This window comes from Struthio camelus, chromosome 16, assembly GCF_040807025.1.
Source record: "Struthio camelus isolate bStrCam1 chromosome 16, bStrCam1.hap1, whole genome shotgun sequence".
Lineage (NCBI taxonomy): Eukaryota > Metazoa > Chordata > Aves > Struthioniformes > Struthionidae > Struthio > Struthio camelus.
In genome coordinates, this window is record NC_090957.1 from 13,762,756 (window position 1) to 13,789,185 (window position 26,430).

Sequence of the window (26,430 nt, forward strand, 5' to 3'; positions counted from 1 at the left end):
CTGGGAGGCAAGGTGGCTGTGACCTTGTTTGCAATTGTGGGCTTACCCGCAAGGAAAACAGACTTGCCAGCCTTGGGCAACCTGGAGCCTGGTGTCCCGTTACGACTGAGCATTTCCATCCATGACCTTTATCTTGGGGACTGCGAATAGAGGCCCCCAGAGAAAACTGAGTTGAATTGGCTTTAAAGATTGAAAGTGAACCATCACTGCTTAGTGGCTTGCTAGTGTGTCAACTGTACATCTCCAAGCTGATGGTAAAAGTAGCTTGTAAGCGATTGAGTGCCTGTGCAAAAGCCCATCCAAGGTTTTAAATTTGACTGTAATCTCTGATGATGGTTATTCAATGAGCACCTGAGATTTACCCAAGAGTTGAAGAGCCTTTATACCTAATGGCCATGTGCCGGTTTTGTTGTAAATGAAAAACTTGGGATCTTAGAAGTGGTACATGTGCTGAGCAGATGAGTTACTCCAACAAGGCTGTTTTTGTGAAGGCCTCAGTGGGACCAGCAAGGGTGTGAAGGGCTGAAGGACTCGCGCTGATCTCCTTAGTAAGGAGAGCCTTTTTGCTCTTCTTACTGAACACAACCTCTACAGAAAAATAAGTGTCCACAGAGCCCGCAAACTCAAATGAAGCCTCAAATCAGAAGGAGCTTCTGTCCTTCTGCCCATACCAATATTGGAGAGTGCAGGGGTTCATGTCCTTTCATGTGCACTGTTCACATATGTTATAGAACGTGCTGCTGTTGTGCATTTGGCACTGATTCCTTCCCTCGTTATCTGCGGTTGTTCAGCGTATAAGGAGCCGTTTGTCCCACGCACAGCTGGAGTGGGCGCTGGGCAAGTGTGGCAGAGGTGGCAGCCTCAGCCAGCTGTGCCTCTGGACCTGCTGCGGTGAGCCACCCGTGCAGGACCCATTTCCCAGCACTTGCTGCAGAAACAGGAGGACATTTGGAGTGCACAGAGACTTCAGAGCTTTCCCTGAAATTCTCAGTTCTCATTGTATCAGGAAAAAAATTGATGTCTGAATAGAAAAGTCAGTCCTAGCCTTCTGGGAGTGAAGGTTCCTCCAGTTGTTACGTTTATTCTTGTTCTCCCCTTGCCTATTCTATTCTATGGCTGAGGATGCTCTGCTTGCTTCTCTCCAATACTTGGACTTTGCCTGGCATACGAATGCACTTTTTACTGTGTTGACCCTCACACACTGTGCTCTTGGAACTGCCATGTGGAGGGGCATGTGGGAGGTGTCGTGTGAGCGGGAATTATATCCGCATATTCTGAATTCCTGATTATTGGCCCAGCTGCAGGGCAGTCTTGTTTCTGGGTTTTTGTTTGTTTGTTTGTTTTTTGATTCTTATTTTTTGTAACTTCTTTACTGTCAAGTCCCTTTTTCCTTACCGGCGTGATCCCCTCTTGGCTTCTGCCATCTCTAGCGTGAAGAAACTGTTGTAAGGTGTCTTCAGCAGACCCCAGTTTGGGTGAAGGTTTTCTGCTCCTCTGGAGTTCCTCGCAGTTTTTGTCCGAGGCAGGTGATTTGGTTCCTTGGTCTCTGCTTTGTGCTCCAGGTTCTCCCTCACAATGGCTGTTCTCCTTTCACCGTCTGCCTTGTTCTTTGGCCATACAGGGCACAGAGTGGTTCTTCTCTGTGTGCATCTGGAACCTTTGAGGAGACAAGATATTATATCAATTTAAAATGCAGTTTGTTCCATTGCTCACTTCTGTGGCTACACCTTTAAGGTTTTGTCCACACAAAGTCTAACTTAGGCTATTATTCTTTTGCTAGCTTGATGATGGGGGTTGGAGGATATTGGCTGGCCTTTTTTTTTTTTTCTTTTTGTCTGTGCAAGAAATCCTCCTCATCAACAATTTGGTTTAGGATTTCCCTAGTTATCGTGTGCTTAAAGATATTTCCTTCTATGGTTTGCTTTTAGTCATTTAGCCTCCAGATGATCCACTGATTTTTAGGATGTAGACTAGACTCTTTGGAAGCATGGCCAGGCAGCAAAGCAGGGATGTATTGCCCCTCATGCAGTTGGGACTCTGAGGTATGAGGAGAGATGAATATTCGGAAATGAATACTGGAATTGGCAGGAGAGAGTCCGCAGCTTCCCTGGAGACCAGGTAACTAGATTTGTGCAGGGTAGGATGTATGTGGCACAACGTGACATCACGGTTTGCTCTCCTTTATAGACGGAAACATGCCAGATAAGTAAAGAACAGGTACACCAAGGGCAGGAGCGCTGTCAAGTCAGTTCCTTCCAGCTTCAGCTTTCACTAACTTTGATAGAAGCAGGACCAAGAGGGAATAAAAGAGATCTGAAAATTAGGGCTGTTTTAAATTGGAGTAGAGGTCTGGCTGCAGATGCTCTTCTATCTTTTCAGGCTAAAGAAGTTGAAACTTTTTAATGCAAGTGCCTAAACTGCTTAAATTTTTCATGGACTTTTTCTACCCCTTGGTGATCTGCTCCCCTGTACCTTGGGAGCATCACTCCAGGCATCCGGTGATACTGTTTGGGGCAGGATGGGAAGGTGATGTGGTGTTATGCTTGCATACTGCAAGTGCTTCAGAAATGTGAGTTGCTGTTGTATATCTAGAAGATACAGAAAAGGCTGACTGTTTTCTGTAACACTGTAATGTTCCTTATAGGCTCATAACTGCTACAGTATAGAGAGATCTACAAATGCTTCTGGCTGTGCTCAGACAATTGTAAACCCTACCCAAGGTGGATGTCTCTGCCTGGTGTTTTCTGTTGGCTGTTTCTAGGTATTCAGTCCATCAGAAACTTTAGTTTCAGGGCCTAAAGTGGAATTTAAACTATCTGAATATAGTCCTTTGTGTCAAATCAAATGATTTGTTAAAGCGAGGCCAGATTTGCAGGGAGAATCAATCTTTTTTATTAGATCAACTGATGTGGAAAAAGCAGACAAACTTTCAGGCATATTAACCCTTCTTCTGGTCTGCGTTTGCATTACAAGAAGAGAGGGACCCGTCTGCACAGGGGAGAGTGCACGTTAGGGTGTGAGTCCACACCAACTCTTCGTGGACAGCCTTGGTCTGAAGGCAGACCTGGGTGGCATTCTTGGGCTTACCTGCAAGCCTGATCAGGGAAAAGACTTGTCTCCCTGTGTGTTTGCACGCTAGATGTTACTACACAACAAATATATAATGGTCTCTGCTCTGCAGCTGACTCATTGTGCAAGTCTGGGGCTAATTACTGAATCCCTCTGTGCCTCAATTTCCATCTGTAAAATGTCACAGATGCCCACCATTCATAAATCGCTTTCAGATTTCCAGATGAGGTGCCGTGTAAGTGTAGAATAGTGTTAGTTTATACATATTGTGCTAGAGCATAATATAAAACACATGCAACCGAAGAGCCTTGCAGATGTGGTTCTTTCAACTGCAAAAGGCAAGGCCTCGGCTGATGATTTAGCACAGCATTAATTGGGCTAAAATGGGAGATTGCTTTTGTACTGATGCAATTGTCACCATTAAAGTCCTCATTTACCAACAGTTTTTGGAGATAACCCAGTTATTTCCTATTGAGAGAAACTGTAGTGTCTTGGGTCTCGAAACACAGCCATTTGTAGCAAATGTCGACATTTTTATAGCAGCCCCCACACTGGCTGTCCTCACACTTCTGGAAGGGGACTGCTGCATTGTTTATTTTGAATGTGCATTTTGCTTGTCCTGTAGCTACGCTTAGCACTTTTTTGTTGCCTGCAACCTTTTGGGCATATCCTAATCTCAAAGCAGCATTTGACCGAGTCATTTCCATTGCCATTACTGGGTGTTGCATACACAGGAATCCCCATTTATTGATAAGAAAGCTGTTCCTGTGGCTGCAAAGGAAGGAGTGCCTGGCAGCTGTTCAGCATTAAGTCAATTCGCAAAGTTTAAAGGATTTGTGGGCTGTGATTGTTTGGGTTTGGGCGATTAACTTTCGTGAAGTGCTTGAGACTGTCTTCCAGATGCATTTCATGGAAGAGGATGAACTTAAACCGGCTAAGAGATTTGATTTGTTTAAGCACCTCCAAGTTTCCTGATCGTGCTGCTGGGGCTCAGTTCTCAGTGGCTATAAAACACAGGAGCTCCTTTGGCTGCAGCAGAATTGGGGTTGCTCCTACCATCTGCAACCTGGCCAGGTGTACGCGTGAGACTGGGAAATGCCAACATCCCTGTTGTCAGAGGCTGTCCTCTAGCCGTGTGATTTTTAAATCCCTGATCTGAGCTTATTTGTCAGTGTATTTGTTGTCTGTTGCTCAGAAATAATTATTGATGTTGAGTGGTTGTGGGAAGACGGCATGGGGTTGGGGGGAGTGAAGGTATCTCAGGAGATATCCAGTTCCTGCTCAGTGTTTTGCAGACAAATTGCACCATTCTCCCATGTTTGTCCATTTTGGCCTTGGAGCCTCCCTGTTCCTCATCAGTGCTCGGAGGGAGGGTCAAAATTCGTTGTCAAATCCTCTCCAGCTGTAAGAGTAACATGATACTGGAGCTGAGTGCGTGGGGTGGCTGGCATGGGAGAGGAAGCTGGCTGACATCTGGCCTTACCCAGTGCTTGCCATGTTCCAGGAGAAATCTCCCTGGTGATGGGCCTTTGTTCATGGGTCTGAGCAAGCTGTTTAAGGTAATTAGGAGGCAAGACAGTTTCAAGGTGGAGACAGCTAAAACCTCAAAATGAAGCCCTTGACCTACCACTAACGCAATGTCTCTTGGGGGCACTCATGCTACAGTGCTCATCATTGTGTAGGTGTCATAAATCCGAGAAAGCACAAAAAGGTGAATGGCGAATAAGGGCTAGGTCTCACCAGAGAGTAAATGGACATTCATCTGCTGCAGTCACTTACTACTCGTTAAGAACCATGCCTGGGAACACCACTCCGGTGGGCAAAGATGAGAAAGAAGGTGGTTCCTTACCCCAGGAGATGACAACTGAAATAACTAGTGAAATAAAGCCCTTTGCCCTCTGCTGAGTCCTGCCCCATCCTTTTGTAGCTGAAAGAGCAAGACATGTGGCACTGAAAGAGAAACCCATAGCTGTAATAAAGGAACAAGTTTAATTGGTTTTTGTTTGTTTATTTGCTTGTTTTTTTCCCCTGATCTTCCTGACTCCGTTGAAGTCACAGTTCTGTGAAGTAGTGTCCCAGGCCAGAGTCAAGCAAACAGAAATAATCCAAGCTATGGCTAGAGTGATAGGTTTGTTTAGTCTCTAGATCTGGGAAGCATTTTGTGAGTTTGGGGTTAAAAATAACAGGGTGGAGGAATTCTGGAAAGCGTTGATTCAGCACAGTGTTAAGGATATCTTTTGATTTATCCCAAAATGAATTAGAAAAGCAGGTTGGTGCAACTATTTTGAAAGCTTTAAAAATCTGAAACTCAGATGTGCCTTGCTAACCCCAAGTGGATATATCCATTACTGATTTTTCTCCACCCACAAGTTAACAGGGAAGCAAAAAAAATGTCCTTGGCCTAGCCTCATGCTAGCCACGAACCTGATGTAACTGTTACCTTGTTCTTCACGTTACTGGGGGTGAGGTGATTTGAGAGCATCTCCAGGCCTGCCGAGTCCGTGGTGTCCCTGGGACCTGAGAGAGCAATCCCAGCTACAGAGGAAGGTGGAAAGGATTTGTCTTTCTGCTGCTCAGATCTATAAAGGTTGATGCAGGGCTCAGAGGAATTTAGATAGAGGCTAGCAAAGGGTAATTGGGAGAATTAGGCAGAGTAATGATCCTGAAGAGACCGAGTATCTCCTAGCCTTGCACTGTTTCACTCCTGCGCAGTGCAGGGCCATGGTATGTTGGGCAAGGACTGAGAGCCCAGAGCAGAGCCCCTGGGAAGAGCACAGGCGCAGGAGAACAGAAACTGCTGTAGGGGACTCAACCTGAAGCTGAAACATCCACCAGGGAAATCAAAGCTTTGCAATAGCGCCCTTGGGGCCAAGAATAATAATGATCAGAATGGATCTACTGTAGAAAGCATGGGCAAATAGGGTGGGATTTGATATTCAGGGAGGTAAATTCTTCTGCATTCAGACTTTTTTTCCAGTAGTTTTTTTTTTTATTAGTCTTTCAGCTGATTTTTTTCTTGGCTAAAGGAAGCCGATGCAAAATCTTCTGGATGAAGAACCACCAGTGCTTGACTGAACATCCTGCCCATAGCATGTTTATGGGTTACAGGAACTTTGTGCAGGGAGAAGATGTATAACGCTAAGGTGTGTCTTTAGTCCTTGCAGGCTACAGTGTAATAAGACTCAAAGTAGGGATGGAATTTAAAGTCAGAAGTTCAAGCTGGAAACAAGATGGACATTTTTCATGTTGTGATTAACTGTGAATGCAGTTTACCAAAGAAACCTAGGTGGTCTGGCTTTAGAGTGTCTTTCTGAAAGATATACTCCAGTTGACTGTGGCTCAAGGCTGTGAGAGATTCTCTAACCTGTGATATGCAGGTGCAGAGCTGATATTATAAGAGTTCCTCCAGTTTTTGGTGATCCTCTATTCAAACATTTTCTTTCTTCCCATCTGCTTCCTTATTTCATGTTACTTACCTCCATTTTCACCCCATTGTCACCTGATGGTTTCATCCAGCAGGTAGAAACAGTCTCTTCTGTATGGCGCATGAGACCAGTAGCTTCTCAGTTTGAGATGGACTTTCCAGCCTCGTATGGTTCCCATGGGCGTCTGGACTGGGAAGGTTGAGGTAGCCAGGTCCCAGTGTGAATCTGCTCCATGTCATAGATCAGAGGATGCCGGAGAAATGAGAGTCTAGTTCAATGACTGTGGGTATCAGATGCTGGATGTTGGCTTTAGCGAGATAAGGATAAAGCTTTTGCCCTTGTGTTGTGGTGAGAGGTTTGTGCACACGTGCTATTCACGCTGCCAATGTGCCTTTATTTTCTGGCTTTTTGTTTGCTTCAGTGTGTTTTTCAGCCATGTGGTGATAGATACTGGTGAAGCAGAGGAGTAAAGAGCTGACAGGGAGGTGGTTTTGTACAGCAGCTGGAAGGACCAAGCACCCATGCCACCAACAGCGTTGCTCGAGAGCACCAAGCCTTCAACAGCTCCCTGGACAGCAAGGCTTTAACAAACTCTTGTTGGATGGCTAAAATCCCTTTATCGGGGTCATTTCAGCCTTCAGGCATCCATGCTGGGCTACATCTGTTGGTATTTCTAAAAATAATAGGTAATATGCCTCTAGCAAAATGTGTTGCATCAAAACCCAGCCACTCCCTGCTAGACCTTGTTTTGACAGATAAAGATGAGTTGAACACGGATCTCGCAGCTCATGGTTGGCTGTGAATAAATGATCATGACCTAATTCCATATGCTAACAGAGTGCAGTCCTAACCAGCAAAATAGGTCTTTGGCACTGTGAAAGAGCACAAATCCCAAAGCTGAGAGCGATTATGTATAAAATTAGTTAGTGGTGTGGGAGAGTGCATGTGTGAAATTTTAAATAAAACAATGTGAGTGATGTGAGCTGTTTAAGAATAGACCTGGGTGAATAGTAGAGATTTTGGGATCATTTGCCAAACCCCAGAACTGGAAAGGAAGATTATTCGGGACAAAGTGAAATGGAAATCTTAAGATTTTTTTTTATACAATATAATGGCTAAAATAAGGTTTTGGGTCAATCCATATTATTTCATTTGACCACAAGTCAAATGAAGTTTCACTTAAGACTAATCATTTCATTTCATTTTTAATTTCGGTGAGTTTGAAAAAACTGTCATTTCAAACTAAGGGCAGAAGTATTTCATTAAGAAATTATCAAATCATTCTTAAAAAAATCTAGAGAAAGTATTGCAGAAACTTAAAAAAAAATGATGCCCGTGTTTTCACTTGAAACTGTGTACCAAGTTTTACTTGGATTCTCAAATAGTTGTTATTACTCCCAAAGTGCATTTTGTGGCAAATGTTCTTTTCACTCAGTTTTGCTCATCTCTAACTACAATTGCTTCAAAATGACACAATTTCATGGTAATGAAAAAAATTGATTTGCTTTCTAGAGGAAAAAGAAAGTCCTTTCCTGTTTAAGAAAGTAGAACAAAGTAGACCAAAAAAAGTATGAATATTTTACAAGCAGAAAAAGATCAGAAAGTAGTTCTTGCACAAAGAGAAATTTGAGTTGCTTTTTAAAAACAGCTGATAAAGTTAAGAGTAAAAAGGAGGAATTTATTATAATAGAGATATATATTAAAGGGAGAGATCACAATGGAGAAATATTGACAATGATAGGGAACTTCTAATAACATTGGGGAATTATCAATAGTGATGGCAAAAAGGCAAAAACATTCAATAAATGTTCTGTTTCATAGTGATAGACAACTTTAAAAGTCTTAATTTACAGTTAGAGGAGAAAAAAAAATCCATCCTATAAAATCCTGAGAGTAAAGCTACAGGAGAGAAATAAGCATCATTATTTGGTCAAGACTATTTTTAAATTTTTTTGAGCCTCCCTTTACTTATCTATGAAGTACTTTAAGTCTAATAATGACTATGCTCAGTGGAAATGCTGTGAGGCTTTGTCAGTAATGCTTTTGAACATAGGATTAGGGGAACTGTGTGTTGAAAGTGAGCAGCTTACAGTTTTTGGTGGTTATTTCACCCAGAAAGGGGGCAAAAAAGAAAGGTGGTCTAAAATAGTATTTTTCAGTCCATCTTCTGAAATTTGGGCAAATGCAGGTAGAAGAAAGTCATAACATTTTAAAATGACTCTAGGTATGATCCATTTTTGCCTGGGTTGAATTAAAAATAAAAAAACAGGCAACACAACCCAGCCATACTCCAAAGCCCCCCAACTCATTTGATGGTGTCTGCAGATGCATGGTGGAGAAAGTGCCTTTCCGTGCCGCCCAGCGTGGCTCTGGCTGTGACCCTCGGTGGGATGTACGGGGAGCTGGCGTAGGGAAGTAGATCATAAAGTGGCCTGCAGCAGCTCCTCTCCATCCCTCCTTCCTCCCACGTGTCCCCCTGGGTGGCATCCGGCCTCACTGCCGCCTTTCCAACAGTGGAAGCAGAAGGGAGGATTTGCTCTGAAGTGCTGTATAAACACACGACTGTAAAGCGTGGCTGTGCACTGTGTGCGTCCACTCTACGTGCACTTAAGTTGGAGCATGAAATGTTTGTAACTCGGCGAGAATACAGATTTCAGCAGCAGCTGAACTCACCGCAGCGTTGGGGAGAGGAAGGCAGGTTTCTGCAGCCTCTAAGGTGTTTGTAGATGCCTAATGAACTGTCTCACCTTTCTTTTGCTATTGCTGCTGTGAGAGACGCTCAAGGCCATGTGGGTCCCTTTCTTAGCCACTGGCTTTGCCAAAAAGTGAAAAACTGCAATGCACCTAACAAATGTTGTGGTGTTAAATAGAGAAGATACTGTAGCAGGGTCCTAATGATCCCAAGCTAAACAGAAGTCAGAGAGGTTCCCCTTGCAGAGAAACAATTCCTGCTCCAACTTGCTGGGTCTTTCCTGCTAGAGCTGAGCTGCGATGTCCCATCCAAAGGGTAGGAGCTCTTTCTCCTGCAGTTCCTTGCACCTTTGATTTTTGTTTTCTCTTCAGACCGGAGGCTACTGGACAGCCTGAGCTTTTCTCTTCTCCACTGATGCTGTCAGCCAGGCTGTTGGGGCCTTTCACACGCCCCAACTCCATTACAGAGCTATAGACATGACTGATACTAAACAAGTACAATTAATAAAGTCTATCTAGCCAACATCTGACTCTCATTAGAGGAAACGTGTTGAAAAAACAGATCCCAGGTTCGCTGTGATTTATGGCTTGGGCCTGTTATCCTTCACGAGCACTGGCGAAAGCTTTTGCAAAGAGCCAGAACATAAACTACTTAAGGAAACTTGGTATCCATGTAGAAAGGCTGGAAGGGTCAAATCAGACAAATTAAAGTGGGGTGGAGGTGCAAGCCTGGGTTGGCTGTCCCCTGTGGAGGGCCACCTAGGTAGGCACAAGAGATCTGTGTGTGCATCTCTACTGGGGTACTTGCCTTAAGCTTTCTGCTGGTGCCGGTGTCTAAAAGTGTCACTGTTTTTTTTTTCTGGCCAAAGAGTGTGTGCGTGTGCATGTGTGTGAACGGAGCAGGCAGTGAGCCGATGGCTTATCTTGAGAGCGTCCAAGTCTAACATCTCTAGTGCACGTTTCAAGCTGTGTCTGATAATGAGAGCTGCAGAGCACAGGGATGGTGACAGTGCTGTTGTCACCTGAGTATATCACACGGTGGCTTCCCTGCTCGATTGTGGATGTCTTTGTCATGTCTCAGCCTCTATCGGCTCGCTGAGTTGACAGAAAAACTTACTGTGCTTCCCGCTCTCCTCAGGCATTTCAGACTTCATCCTTTTCTCCTTCTAAAGAAGCAGAGGTGTCTGCATGAGCCTGGAGGAATCCAGCGGCCTCCACCAGTGTTCTTCCTGCTTTGCTCAGGCTGCCCTCTTCTCTTCCTGGAGATTTAAGGAAAGGTGTCCATTGCACTATCTGAAAAAAAAAAAAAAAACCCTAGCCTCCCACTTCCTTTGAAAAAGGAAATTTTCTTCAAAATGGACCTATTCAACTTGTATTGTATTGATTTGTGACACAGGACTGCCCAAATTGTAAGGGTGGGATGCGTGGAGGTGTGCCTGGATGCTGCAGCGCTTGGGCTCCAGCTGGAGCTGCCGTGGTCTGCTTTGTGGAGCTGCGGCTCGGTCTTGTTGCCGAACTCTCTCCGCAGCAGGGATAACCCTGTTCACGTTCCTTGCGAGTGTCCATTTCTGAAAAATGCAGTGAAAGCGGTGGAAATATTATTAAATGGCAATGGAGGAGTTTCCAGGTAGGTTTTATCACCAAAATCAAACACACTCCTTTAGTCCTGTGTACATGTGCAACATTTAGTCTCTTCTCAACCTCTGCCCTCATAGCCTTTACAAAAGAAACATCATACTAAAAATACAAGAGGAAACTGAGACTCGGAGGAGGAGAGTGTTGTTCAGAGCCCTGAGCAGGTTGCAGCAAGATCTGGGATTGCAATTCTTACGTCCTGAAGCCCGGCTATGTGCTATGCCCCATTGCCTTGCAAGGTTGGAGTTCCCAGTAATGGCAAAATGCGGCCTTGAGAAAGCCGACTGCAAACCTTTTAGTTATTTGAACAAAGGCTTTATGATTCCAAAACGTTCTCCCCTTTCATTTGCTATAAACCGCTGCCACCGCCGCCTCCTCCTCCTCCCCCCTGAAATATGAATTTTGCAGTAATCCATCAAGAAAAAGAGAGACAGAGCCTTGATCCCTTGACTTCAGTTGAGCTGTGCAATTTATATCTCCTGAGCATCTGGCTGCAGGGAAACCAAAAGCCCTTTTAATATTCTGCAGAGACTCTGGGTATACAAACGAGCGTGAGCTGTCAGGGCTGAGAAATGGGGCAGAGGTGCCAAGAGGCGGCTTTACCTTCCATGGACCTCTCTGACCTGCGGCCTTGTGGTGAAAGTTGGCCTGACTTTTTTTAATCCCCTCAGTGCCACTGTGATAATTGTGCTGAAATCATTAGCGCCCTCGTGGTATAAAGCCATTAGTGGCTACAAAATTGTGCCTGTTTTCTTGATCTCTTTTTGGGTGAGGAGTTTGAAGTCCTCTGGGGCTTTCAGCTGTGAGCAGCCAAAATGCACGAGTATTTACCGATTAAATTATGCTAATGCTGCTTGAGACCTGCGAAGTGGGAATGCCAAGTGCAAGGCAGCACCCAAAGTCGGTCATTCACTGCCTTAACTTGCTTGTCGGAGGCGGATATCCAGAGAGGAAGCCGCAGGCTTAGCTCCTGGTGTCTGCTTGCAAAGCGCCCCAGATGTTACCCGAGCCTGAAGCTGCAGCGGCGCTGGCTTACAGCCCTTCACTGAAGATGAAATGTAGATCCGCATCCAAGAGAAGCAGGTCACCACTGGCACAGGGTCTCTTGCGTTGCTTTCCTCTATGCACGCATCCAGCGAGGGCAAGTCCAGCAGAGCGGGAGCCCGGGAAGGGAGAGGTGTTTCGGGATGGTAACGGTGAGACATTATGGAGATGGACTGGGTGTCACGCGATACACTGGGACAGTCTCGTGTTCGTTATCTCAATTATTTATCCTCCCTGCTGGAATATTTCTAAAACAAATCCTACCATGTGTTTTGAGGTTGGGCTTCGTAGAGTGAATTCGCAACTTCTTGCTCAGAGTTTAGCTGGAAAAATACAAATCTGCCAACTAGGAATATGAAGGAAATAAACTGTGGTTGTGTGTAGCAACAAGTGATGAATTTCTGCAGATATGGAAAGCGTCTGCACTGGAATTCCAGGTCAGAAAGTATGTGCTTTTGCCCCAGTGTTATATTCATTGTATGTGAAATAATGATGTGAGACTCTCAAGCTAGTTTTAATAAAGCAGATTGCTTTCTCCCTGATCAGAAAATTCCACTTTGTGGGCCTGGGCCTTGGAATCACCAGCCATCAGGGTTAGATACTTAGTACTTCAGTGCATAGTAGTTAGGGAAGTTATTTAGTAGCTTGATTTGTCACCATCTCCTCAGCCTTTTTGGAAGGACAGACAGCCCCTGCCCTTGAAGCAGTCCTGTCCCTGGCATGGTTGGAGTGAGCTTTGAATACAGTTCCTGTAAGAGCGATGCTGAGTATTCATCTTGCTCTTCATGTTTGAAAGCATCGTCCGTCTGTTAACCGAGTAAACGTCATGAAGATTTGTTTGCCGGACAATTTGCCTTAGTAATAAGATTTTTTGCATTAGGGCTTCTGCTTTCTGGGTTAGTCGAATGACATTTGGGTCCAGGCCAAGTTCCTTGGGTGTGCAGCTGGGTTTCCAGGCACTTCAAGAAGGAAAGGATCAGAGTTCAAATGTGACTTGGGCTTAATTAGTTCTCTAGCTGACCTAGGCTGTTTTCCCTATGTTTTGCTGATTCATCACTGACAACAAAACGATGTTAGCACAAGCCCATTGCTGTAGTGCAGTGGCACTGCTGCCTCCTGTCCCCCGTTTGGTCATTTTGTTCCTCTAAAATTAACCTTGTGTCCTGCAAATACATGTGAGAGAGTACTTTGAGACCTCCCTTGAGAGCAGAGGGGGCTGCTGGACCAGCACTGTTCCTACATTCGGTGAAACACAGACAATCAGAATATTCTCCCCTTGTGAGCTGGTTGTTTCACCCCTCTGCAGAGGGGTGGTACAAGCTCTTTTTATGAGCTGAGTTCTCCAAAAAGTGCTTAAGTGCTCTATCCATCTCATATTCTGGACAGAGATGAATTTCAGACAGTCCAAGTCATTCTCTCTGAAACCTACGGGAGTTATTAATATGTGCAAGCCAGCAGAGGGGAGAATAGGACTCCATATTTTATTTGCTTTGTAACACATCTGGTACGCTTTTTGGCTCTTGGGAGTACTGGAATTATTCGGTCTTATCTTTCTATGGGGATGAGCAAGATCAAAAGCATGAAACCGGTTACATACAGAACATAATTCCCTGTTTCAAACACCACAAACAGATCCAGACCAAACAAGCCTCACCCTCACTGTGAGACAGTGCCCTTACAGGCTTGTGTATTCATGGGCCAGTTCAGGCCAAAATATTTTATTGCCCAAGACTCATTGCAGGGAATAAAAATACATAAATGTTATTTCTGCTTGACCAAAAGAAAGTCTATGACATTATTGACCTCTAAGGAAATTCCTCAATCCAAGTGTGCCTGAGCTGTCAGATACTTTGTTTGCAAAATGTCTCATTATGAAGTGGAAAGTATATGTCAAATTCCTTTGGGAAGCTGCACAGCTCCTCCTGGAGATTTTATTTGCCCCCAGGGGAACAAGGAGAGAGAATTTCTTCGAAAGGTTTATGCGATGGGTGATTGGTTGCCATTAGCACTCAAGTAATCTTCTTGGGCTGTAAATCAGTAATGTGGAGTAGTCAACCATCCTGACCGTATGAGCCACATACTAAAATCTTGGTATGGCTGACAGCCATGAGTACATACCACATGCTTCATAAAGCTGGAAAGTGTTTGTGGGTGAAGACTGGAGATGTTCCTCAGGTGCCCTAGTGCAAAAGGGCTTGCCAGAGGGACAGCTGAGTCCCAGGCGTCCTGGTGATATTTGATCTCAGCACTCGTGTTCGCCCATTCCTCCCTAGAGCTAGGCACTGGAGTTACTCAACATCCCCTGCACTGATGCAGCCTCAGCCTGAGAACTCCACCCAAATGGTCTATTAAGTGGCCTAAAAATTATTGGTCAGCCCTCCCAGCCCTATGGAAATACCAGTAATAAATACTGCTTCAGCGACCATGAATCAGGGAGAACTGGCTCTGGCCCTTAAGGAGACCAGAAATGCATGCAGGTATGTATTTCTCATCTGTGGGACATGAGCAGGCAGTGATTCATCGCATGAGTACGGATGGTTTATTCTCTGTAATACTTTATGTTGCAAGTCATTTTCCCTTTTTAAAAACTGTTGCACTTCAAAAGTTGTGATAGGTGAATGGACCAGTCTGGAAAGTTTCTCTGTTAGCTGGGAATGTGCAGTTCTGTATTACTGCAAAGTGCTGGGAAAGTGCCCTGTTGATTAAATCTCTGTTCAGGGCTTTATCCTCCTTCACTCACTTTAAAATTGCTGAAATGAAAACAGAGGCAAAGCAGCAGGCCTCTTGTTTAGATAAGTGATGTCCTTTGTATCAAGCAATCATTTTAAACTGCACCTAGAGCCCATTAAGTTAACGTTTGTTCTTCGTAAGGCATCCTGTCAAGACCCCTTTGGTGGTTACTGCCTATCTATTGCTTCTATGCAGTAAAGTGAGATATAAACCACTTCATACTGCAGCTTTGGTCTACTGCAGCCCTGGGGTCTGTCTTGTTTTTTCTTGCTGTCACTGAGACTGATTATTTGTTATGGGAGTGGTAACAGAGCCTGGGAGCTCGAGAATGGACCAGGACTCTACAGAGAAGGGCATTTTGTACGTTCGTTGGTTTCCTAGGCGTTTCACCAGGATCTGGTACAGCAGTGAGTAGAGTGGTGAGCTCAGTGGGAGTAGTGGTTGTGCAGCCTCATGTCTTGTGAGGTGGGAGCACATGCCACACCAGCTTGCACTCATGACAGAACATATCACCAGTACTTTGCTGCAAGGACACAACAGGTCATACTGGTTGGCACCAGGGAAAGTCTTAAAACTCATCTTTTCCTCCCCTACCTTCTACCCATTGGGACGTTCTGCACCAGTGAGCAGCAAGAAACAAAGGTTCATGCAAGGTGTCTGTGGCTACTTACGTGTGCGATAGAGTTAATACTTTTTTTCCCCCCAGAACTGATCTTGAAGCACTTTTTTTGTGTGTTTTGGATGAAAAGGGGATCAGGGCTTGCAAATTTAAAGCTGTAGATTAAGATGCAAAGTACGCAGAGATTACATCGTTTTGCTTTGTTCTTTCTAGAATGCATGAACTGCACAAGACTAGCGGATATGACTGAGAGGCTAAACACGCTCGAGGCCAAGGTAAGGGCATGGGTGTATTGCTCTTTTTCACCAAAATTTCCAGGAGTTTGTTGACAGTGAAAAACATTGTTAATTGGCAACCCAGGAGAGATAGTGCATTTGTCTTTCCACTCATCTGGTGACCAGGGACTGCAGAGCTCACCCAGCTGCTCATCCGATGTGGCAGCTGCTCATCCGATGTGGCACAAAGTGATGGCAGAAGAAGTGATAGCTCTGGGGAAGAGAGCTGTTTGGTCTTCATAGTTCAGCTTTACTTTTGAGATGAATAACTAAACAGCCAGCTAGCGCTTGCTGTCTGCTTTACAGGAAGTTCCGTATGTGCCTTTCTGGAACGAGACCAAAGGTAGGTGGCTAAGTGGTACCATTAGGACAAAGAGCTTGCAGCAAATGTCTGTCCTCAGCCCCTGCTCTACTACCGTGGGCATGGGAAGGACGGTCAGCATTAGCTGTGCTGCTGCTAGTAATAACTAGCTTGTGGCTCTTGGTTGGAACATGTTGACGTCAGTCACTCAGGTTTTGCCTAAGAAACAGAGGGCAGCCTGGAGCTGTATGACAAGTCTCTTGACTTTAACTGGTTAATAATGGAAGGATGTAAAGCGGTGATCCCCTTAGCTCAGGAAAGAAATGGCGTATAATTCTGATCTCTCTCCCTAAAATGCCTAGTAGAAACCTTACCAATGTAGAGTGCAAAATAAAGGAGTAATAGTATGTTGTTTTTTCTGAGGACAGTTGTTCATTTGCTTGCTATTCGAGTTCTATCCGTTCCTGTTTTTTATGCCCTTTCTGAGAAATGGGAGGCTTTTGTGCATAGCTTAGTGGAGAAAAACGTTAAGGGCAGACCTTCACATTGTGTTTTTCTGAAAATTGTTTTATTTTCTACCTACTGGGAGTCAGATAAGTTGTTACAGTCTAGCAACAAAGAAGCTGAGTCAGTCAGTCCCCTTTGATCTCTGGTCCCTCCTGTGACAGCCCAATCCTCATTGGTAGATATAGTGCTTGGGTCCCTTTAAGGCAAGTGCTGCTGTTATTATTCATTAACTGATGGTTATCAATGACATAAAAGAATTTGGGGAGAAACCTTTGTGGTGGGGGGGGGGGGGGATACGTGGTGATTTTGAGGCCAGTGTATGATATTCTGGTAATTTGGGAATTGTCTGAGTTGAAATGAAATGAGCAACGTTGTCTGGAACTTCCTCAAAGGCCTTCCAAATTATATTTCACTATGGGAAAATGAAGCGAGGGGGAATGAAATTCTGGGGAGCTGAATTATTGAAGTGAAAACAACTGTTGTAGTACAAAGGACAAAGATGAGCTAGGTTGTTTTGCTAAGCAGTGAGACCTGGCAGGTGGGTGTTCTTTGGCAACTACGAACTGGAGGCGTTAGGAGAGGAAAGAGGGGCTGGTGACTGACCTCTGCGTGTGCAATCCCGAGTCCAAGTAAGACAAGAGACCAGCTTCAGAGAGATGTAAATCAGCCCTCCCAGGCTTAGCCTGTGGCCAGCTCTACCTTCCTTGGCCTTCCACGAATTTCTGTATTTGGCTTACTGGAAAATCAAAAGCAAAGACTTGTTTCAAAGGCCTGACCTCAGCCTCAGGGCTCTCTTGGCTTGTGCTGTTCAGTACCTGTGTCAGGTAACAAACTGTAAGAGGCTAATGCCAACCTCAGTCATGCCCCTGGCAGGACTTGGCAGAGGAGGAGGGAGGTCCTACCTGCCTGAATCACCTCAAGAATACTTACCTCAAGAATAAAACTGCACCCAGGTCAACAGATTTGTCTTGCAGAAATGAAGCTGGCTTAAATCAAGTGACATTCTCGTCACCGGAAAGCAATCTGCTCTCTGGTGTTGGGATCAAATGTCCAGTTCCCAAGGTATTTAGAATGCAAGCAGTCAGCACTTTCCATGTGGGAGCTCAAATGAAGGCAGGAACACATTGTCTCCTACTCTAACCTAGGACACTTGTTTTGAAGCAACTGGAATTTGTGCCCTGACTGGAAAAAATGATGTACTATCCTTAGGAAATGCTTCTGAAGAACTCCCATGTTGGCAGCTATCATGCTGCAACCTGCTCTGCGTTCAAGAGGGAGCACAGACTCATCAGTTAGTGAACATGGTTTATTGACAGCAGACCTCGCAGACCTGTAGACCATCTGACATGAGCAACAGTGAGGTGGATGCTTGTGAAGTCCAGTGCCAAGATATAGCCTGCTGGACCCTGAAGACAGCATTCAAAGGGTTTTGGTCCTGTCTCAGTCCCAGCCAGAGCCAACAGAAGAACACTTCCTCTCTGCCTTCTTGATCGTGGAGCTTTGAATAATTCAGAGTCACAGATCACGGAGTAGCAGCTTTCTGGTACAAGAACTACTCGAATCCTGAGACAAGCTGTGGCCTTCCAAGTCTTCAAGTAGCTGGAAAGTCTGTTGAATAAACAGAAAGAGTAAAACACTTCACCAGCTGGTGGAGCCTCTTGTGCTCGAGGGATCTGAGGCATTTCAGTGGGGTTGACTCTTGTCAACTCCGTTAGTTGATCTTGGGCTTAGAGTGTTGTGTCTTTGTATGTTTTAGTGCTGCAGTATCTTGCGCTTCCAGACACCTTGTAATGCAAAGCAAATGCTGCCTCTTGAAGCTTGGCTGGTGTGCTGAAGGAGCATCCTCTGTTTTAGCCATGTGCTCTTAAATGTAAGCGTTTATATGTGCCATCTCATCCTCACTGCTGCTTAAAAAGTCACAGTTTGGAAGGCTTGCATTTCCAAGTCAGCCTTTCTGTAGCTTGATAACATTCATTTAAGTCTTATCCAGTCACAGAAGCAAGGGAAACCTACGTACTTTGGGGAGCTAGTGAGGCAATACAGGTTGTTGCTGGGCTGGGTTTCCTTCTGGCTTTGCTAAGCTACCACCCAGAGCCAAGGTGGGAACAAAGCGCATCACAGGGTTTGGTTTTACTGAGGGAAATGAGTTATACTCTTAAGCAGATCAGGGCAGCTGGCAGCATTTGATGCTTTCTGGATAAGAATGCACGTGGCAAAAGTAATACTAGCTACGAGAAACTACCAAATGGAACAAAAGGGGGGAACTGAGGAGGTTAAAAATCAAATGAATCCCAGCATTTACAAATGGCTTTTTCTTGGAGTAGGTTTTGTCAGGCTGCATCAGCCTAGTGGTCTGCCTTATCCCATGGTTTGTTGGTGGTTGGAATTGGATGTTTTACAGGCGAGACAAAGACTCCTGCAGCAGGCAGTTATAATTTATCCCTAAGCAAGTTACTTCTTAGTCATCATCCCTGAGAAAGTGGTTTAGATTTTGAACTAGTTAGTTTTGATATTAGACAAAATGTTATAAACCTTTGTAATTTGTTTCTACTGCAATGCCCTAAAGAGCTGTATCTCTGCGAGGGTGCCTTCTGCAGGACTGCACAGCAGTTTCATTACGCACCTTTTGCTTTCCACCTTGTTTGATAAGCTGTGGGTGCTGTGCAAAAATTAACTGTAGCAATTAAGTGGAGGGTGAAGCAACTTTACTTGAATGCTGGTGCCGTACATAAGAGAAATTTGCTCATTTGCCCTTGGTTAATTTAAGTTCACATTTGGTCTATATGGCAGTGTAATGCCCTCAATGATTATTATTCAATAATAGTGGGATTAGGCCAACGCCATTTAAGAAGTGCTTACTTTTATTTACTGTTGTCTGCAATCCTGTTTGGGATTTTGTAGAAAGATCCATGTTTTGTTGAAAGAATGATCTGGATGTGTTGGCTGTCTCTCAGCTCCCCATACCATCTTCTTGTAATGTCATATCTCACCACAGCACCAGCTTGAAGCTGTTCAGGGGAATATTGGAGTGATGGGAAGGGCTCCCACAGAGACCTTGTGGTGCATTTTCAGATTGTGACACATCACGTTGATGACTCGAGAGGACTGTCCCCTCATGGTGCTGTGCTAGAGGAAGGCAGAAAAGGAGGCTGACATGCCGGCTGACCAATTTCAGTGCACTTCTTTTTGTGTTGCAGGGATCCTTGCTTTCCAAGGAGGCACCAGGCCATGCAGTGTAGGTGTGATTCATCCCGCTGCAGCTTGAAAAGTTACAGCTTGGAAGACTTGTGTTTAAGATGCTCACTAATGTAGGTAGCTGTAGCTACCAGAATAGCAGAGAAGCTGCATGAGCAGCCAAAGTGCATCTCTGTGGCATGATTTCTCTCCTTCAGACTTTTTAGGGATGAATGAGGAAGGCTTACACAAAGCCTTTCCTGCTAACTCTTGAATTTCCTAGGTGGGGAACATAGCTAGTTCTGGACAAAATTTCCTTCTATAACCTTCTTGCTCACCTTGCTTTTACAGCAGAGTAAGAGCAAATGGAAGAAGTTAACACAAAGCAGCTGATGGATTCCTGTTTTTCTGCCTGACTGCACCTGGCTTGTGCAAAACGGAAGGTGGTCCGTGGTGCCTTCATATGCCATCAGAGAAAGAGGATGGATGCCACAGGATAGTTGTCCCCTGGAAATTGTCTACTCTGCCAACACACATGTCTAATAGGACTTCTGGCTTTTCAGTCCCTAAGGGATGTGAAAAAGTGTCTTACTAGATTTGAGAAAATACAGAACTCCTTTGCTGTGCACATGCTGCGATTGAAGTGCTCCGTGTGGGAAACTTTGAGATAATCACTGGATTATTTATGACCAACCCAAATCAACAAAGAGGAGGCATTCCAGTGATGTGAGGGGGGACTTGCAATTCAAGAGTATAAATCAGAAAAGGTCACCCATGAGTGACTCTGCTGGTTTTGCCCTTTTGAATTTCAGCCCAGCATGACAGTGCTGAGCTCAGGAAATGGCAGCGGATAAGATCAGCCACCTCAGCTGGCCGGCTTCAAGCAGGTCTGCTCTACTGGCGTCTGCTCTAAGTGTTCTGAGGCATGTGAAGCCAGTGTAGACTTGTTCTAACTACTGGAAAGCTGGTGGTGAGAAGAAATGGGTGGAAAATTACCTCTGAAGGCACTGTGGACCTGGGCAGAGATGGTGGGTGAGAAGTGTTTAATAGTGAGTTAGGCATGAGGGAAGAACAATCTCTTCCTCGCACCTCTGCAATGAAGGAGCCAAGAGCCTTTTTGGGTTGTATTTGAGGTTATGTAAAATGCATGTTTGTCCTCCAGTGGCTGCGATGGGCAAGTGTACAGGAAACGTAAGCTCAGCTGTGGAAGAAGAGGCTCTAAGTCTAAGTCTGTGGTTTCTTCCTTCCCCTCTTCTCTTCTACATGCTGTTGCAGCCATCCCCCTAAGAAGGGGGATGTAACCAGAATTACTCTCATCTTTCCTATTACAAGGATGAGTTGGTTCATCCAACTTGTAAAGATGAGTGTCCAAATGAGGTGATAAAAGTAACCCTCTGATTTTGTAATGTGAGAGTTGGCTTAGAAAGCGGGAAGCAAGAATAAACACAGAGAAGATGGAATGAAAAATGATTCATTAGGGACGAGGCCCCTGTTATATAGCCCTTGGGAGGAAAGAGACAGTGAGACGTGGCTGAACAGTGAGGCAAAACAACCTTTTTCCTTTTCATCTTATGCTCTTGGTAATGCTGATCTGGGTTGTACTTGTGGCTATATGAGTAATTTCGGCAAAAAAAAAAAAAAAAAGGTGAAGCGAGTCAGAATGAGGTTCCATTCTGATCTTCCCTGTTTTGAGTTACCCTGTCATCTGGTCTGGATGCAGGTTGAAATTTGCCTGCTCTGTTTGGTTGATACCAGACTCTTTGGGGTGTCTGAAGTTTGGAAGGTTGATTGGTGGTGTCAAGCTTGAAATCCGCAGGCCACAGGAATCTGCGTCGGGGGGAATGGCCTGGGGCCAAGAAAGTGTACAGGGAGAGAAGAAAACTACGCCCTTACCAAACCTCAAATATCTTGAATCTTACTTCTTTCCTCTGACATCTTGTTTGACGTTACTACAGCACTGTTGAACCTGTGGAGCCTCAGTGGTGGGAGGGCAGGATCAACCCCACTTTTATTTCAAATGTAAGCCTTCTCCGTATGCCAACACAGCTTCTTAGTGAGAATGCAGTGCAGCCCTTCCCTTTGGGCTAGGATAACGGCCTGAGCCTCTTGCTGCTCTCCCATGACACAGGACTAAGCCCAAATAAACTGCACTGAATCTCAAGAGATTTGAAGTGGCTGGAGGAGAGCAGCACCGCTGCCCATGGTGTGCAGTGCTTATGGGAAAGCAAGCAGGCAGCTGCATAAAAATTTCTGCTCATTTTATTCTCCACCAGCCCCAGTTTCTATTAATAAACTCCATCACGGGGTTACAGGCAGTGTGATATTAATCCCAGCCTTTGGTTGGAGCTTGAATGCAGCATTTGATCTGAGTTGATATAACCCAGTCTTATCTCGTGACACTACTTTTGAGAAGTTCATGGCATTTCACTACAACTTTAATGCGGGAAGATAACGTTACAAATCCAGTGTCTGATTCATTGTGTGATTGATAAATGACAGGCATACTTTTTGCATGAAAACAGTCCTTGTAATGTGATTCCCCACACAGAAGATTCTGAAAAGTTTTAAAATTTTTTGTGCACAGTACACAGTTTTGATCAATACATTGCTATTTCTATGCACTCACCCCATTCATTTAGAAGACATGACCACACAGCACCTTCATTGCCCTGTGTCTTTTGATTATGAAGCACCATTTCTTGGAGTTTTACTGTAATCGTTGTATGAAATGATTTTAAGTCTCCCCCATCTTGCAAGCAGCTTAATGAAATACTGACAGCTATCTGTGAAGCTCTTTGGCGTTTGCCTTTTCCTTCTCCCACAGACATTTTAACAGTCCTGCTGTAGTATTTGTAATATTTACTGAGTTTCTGTAGGTCAGTTAATGTAACAAATGTCCCTAAGAATAGAGAACATTTTCGTAACTGATTTTTAAAAGGGAAGACCATGAACCAAAGCTTGGCTGGCAAACCCCCGTTTCTTTTTTTTTTTTTTTAATCAGTGTTCATATATGAACACTCCATCTGACTCCTTGGCTTTCTTCTGATGAGCAATAATCGTGCTTCCACCTAGGACACTTGAGGTTCAGATAATGGCCTTTCTCTTGTTTGGGCATGCCTCCGTCCTTCAGAATGACAGTTACAATCTTTTCATTCTCAACTCGAGTTATTGTGGGATATTATTTCTTATCACTGTTGGACTGATGGGGAAATCTGTCCCCTAAGACTGTTCCATGTGTTTGGCAAATGCTGTAAATCATTTGCCAGAACCACAAAAAGGCTTTAAAGAACTTCTCCTCCACCACCCCTTTCCTGCAAAGTCTCTTATAGTTACAAGATCTGTATTTTTATTCAGATGTATTTAAAATGTTTATACAGGATCTTTGAAAAATGTTTTTTTCCTATAACATACAACTTATTTTGCCAAGCAAATCTTGTGCCTGTGTTAGCAAATGCTTTCGTGTGTCTGCTGCCTGGGAATATTAAGTTTACCAACTTTGTTTTTAAGGAAGAGAAATACTTCTGTGGATAAAGAGTAGGTTTCAGAGGGACCTATGTGAGGAGCCCAAGGGACATAAGGACTCAGCAGTTTTGCTAATCCCATGCCCAGAAATGCGAACTTCCACTCCATTCTCAATCGGAAATTCTGGTGGACCTTCATAAGGAAATAAGGTCATAAGGGAAGACTGACTTGGGGTCATTTTTTTGAGCTGAGTAAAAACCTGATTTGCACCAAGTCATGCAAGGAAAGGACTAAGCCCCTTCTCTTTTCCACTTGTGGCACTTTCTTCTTGCAGCTTTTCATTTAGAGTTGAGCGGAGGAGGAGGGTGTGCAAGGCAGCTCTCCTCCTATTTGAGCTGGCTGATGCAAATCGCTCGGCCACAGTTGAGGGCTTCTCACCTGATGAGAAGCAGAGAGCCGATCTTAAAGCGTTGCTGAGAACAGATGTTACTTTCACGAGTCTGACTTCATCTCAGACTGGCCTGGCTCCATGTCCATGTAGCACTGTTACATCCCCGGCAGGTGACAAGCAATAAACTGGGCAGAGAAGAATGATGTGATTTTGAGGGTGGAAGGTTATAGCTCCGGTTTATTTTTATCAGGTGTTTTAAAGTAATAGTGGGGAATCTGATTTCACTCTGAGCTCCTCTGTGTACTTTGCTCTGCACTGAGCTCTTAGCACGGCATTGGAAGGATTGCTGGATCCTTTCCATGTCCCACTTCTCCCCCTGGCTCTAATACGGAGGGATGCTAGCGGTGGCAGGCTTCACGGGCTCATGGCAGTGGAGGCAAATCTCCAATTTGCAGCAATAGCAGAGAAGCTCCCCAGGCGCCTCTGAGTGCTGTGACCCAGTAGGACTACGGCCACCAGGAGCCTGCCTGTGGGGAGGAGCCCATCCGCGGTCCTCCTCTTGCTGTCCGCGCTCTGGGATCCTTGCCACTGCCTCTCAGGCAAAACCTCGTTGGTCTGATGGTACGCTGAACTTTGCTGGATTTCGACTAAACTAGCGTGCCAGCCTGTGATTTTGTTTATTTTCTGCTCCAATTCCTACCTGGAAGATACCAATTGATGAAACAGTCACTTGTCACATCCTCTTTTCAGAAATCCCTTAGATCTGTGCAAAAATATGTCTTTGCAGGAAGATCATGGACTGCATTACCTGTCGACTGGCAGAAGTCTTTGCTTCAAATTTTTGTATTTTCCATGCAATAGCTGATGACGTAAACCTTGTCTTTTGGTCTGCTGTGGGTCAGTACAATGATATCAACTATCACTCCCTACACAGTTAATCAATATAATGAGAACTCCTCCATGCACTGATTATCTTGTCCCCTTTGGCCGCAGCCTGTAGGATGTAATAAGGATGAAGTCACTCAGGTTTTCTCTCGGCACCTGGTTCATTAGGTTTTGGTAGACACTTACTGAGTGTCTTTTGGCTTTTGAAGCCAAGCAGTCAGAATTGTGTCCACATTGGAGCCTTCTGTTTGCAGGTTTCGTAATGCTACAGAAGAGATTCTATGCTCCATCAAATGCTGTAAAACTCCCATTTTAGCTCTGTGTCTGGATAAATGATTAAAAAAACTCTTATATTTGCCAAATAATTTGCTGTATAGAAAGATATGCGCAATGTTATGCAATTACCATTATTAATCAGCTTGTGTCTTTACAAGATCAAGGGAACCTTATTTTACATTGGAATTTTTAGCTGATGAGCTGGACTCATGCACAGTTTCTTTCCCTCCTCTTTAGAAAGGGATAGAGGGGAGTTCATTCTGTCAGTGCTTTGAGAGACCAAATATCCCCTGTTTATCAATTAATAATATCCATCTGGATTATGTCAAATGATCTCCCTGCCTTACCATGGATTTTTATCGGAAGGAAAAAGCAGTCTGAGCCCTGTTGTATCAATTTTGAAATCTTTGGAAGCCCGGCTGTTTTTTCCTTTTTTCTAGCACCTTCTAGTTATGGGACATCAGGAATGCAAGCGGAGGACAGATGAAAGGAGGAGGCTGTGTTTGTGAAACCTTCTTTTGATGTGCAGGAACAACCAAAGTAGGGTTCCTGAAAAGTGCTACAAGCCAAAAACTCCACTGACACCGAACATCTCAAGATGAAAACCTTCCTCCCAATTCCATTGTCCCTGGGCTGAGCTTTTGATCTGACGCAAGAAATGTGGTATGTGTCTGAAGTTTAGAAAGTTTATGCTGGCAAATACAGAAGGGGGGAGGTGGGCTGAGTAAGCTGGAACTGAGCTCCAGGCATGTAATGCTAATGCCCCAGCTGAGGGCCCTGCGCGTGAGCGGACCCCGCAGTGAAGAGCCAGGGTTTGAGCCATGGGAGAAGAGCTAGCGCCAGATGCTGTGCAGACGTGAACCTAGTGGCTCTACAGGACTTGGAAGACCCAGGGTTGAGTTTTGCAGGCAGTAACCTCTGCCTCTGGCCTGCCTGTGAGCTCCTTGGCCGGTGCAGGGAGTTATCCCTCGTATTCCCGACATGCTCGCATGCTATCTCCGCCATCGGGCCTGTCTCCCACTGCCGTGCTGGCAGGGGATGCAGTCCCAGCATTCATGCTTCTCCCAGCCTTCTGACCCTGTTTCAGAGACGGGGGGTTTGGCAGCCAGAGAAAAGTGCTCGTGCTGGTGGGACCTCTGTTGCCAGAGACTCCAGTTCAGCGAGTCCATTTAGGCTCATATTTGACTTTTTGTTTCCGTACGTGTAAAAAGACAAGAGCCCAAGTGTTTTGCTGACTTGAGGCCATCCTTCAGCTTGTGCAATGCTGCACGGACTGGGAGAAAAGGCCTTGCTGTCTTCTGCAGTGGTCGGCCCTGCCTGACACCGCAGGTCCTGCCCTTCAGTTAGTTCTCTGTATCTAGTTTAGTTCTGCTCTGTCCTTTCTACGGTTGGGTGACGAACATTACCCACAGCATCAAGACATATTTCAATCATTTCTATGGTGTCATTAGGATGTTTCTTCCTCCGTTTTCCATTTCTTTCCGAATACCTCCTGTAACTCTTAATAGTAACGCAGGTAGGCACTGCCTGGAGTGAGGATTTCCGACCAAAACTGTTCATTCTTCCTGAGTTGGTCTTATCCTCCCCTCTCCTGCAACCGCGTTGACTAGAAATTACCAGGACTTTAATGCTGAGGCTTTAATACGTTACACATTTTGCTAATTTGCTTTCTGGCTGTGAGCCTCTGTGGTATCGTTTTCCAGCAGTTTACTCAGAGGGCTAGAAAATTCCTTTTTTTTGTTTAATGAAAGCGGGAATTCTCCTCGGGTGCCTTGGCTATGGCAATGGCAGCTTTAAGAAAAACAGAAGGGGACAGAAAATAGATGAATGGCTCTGATGCTTTTGCAGTAATGTCTAAGGACCCCATTTGTGCTATGTTGTACAAGCTTATAGAAGGATGCTCCTTGTTGAAAGAAGTGTGTATAGTTTGAAATTTTGGATGCGAC

General features: G+C 44.8%; 1 protein-coding gene across 13 annotated transcripts in view; it reads left to right on the top strand.

Annotated features, from left to right (window-relative positions):
• COL26A1 (collagen type XXVI alpha 1 chain) overlaps nt 1–26,430 on the top strand; it is a 182,395-nt gene that overhangs the window by 121,077 nt on the left and 34,888 nt on the right. For all 13 annotated transcript variants that reach the window (XM_009678112.2, XM_009678109.2, XM_009678113.2 and 10 more), the window contains one exon: nt 15,427–15,488. In XM_009678112.2, the coding sequence (XP_009676407.1) occupies nt 15,427–15,488 (62 nt within the window). The remainder of the gene's footprint in view (nt 1–15,426; nt 15,489–26,430) is intronic.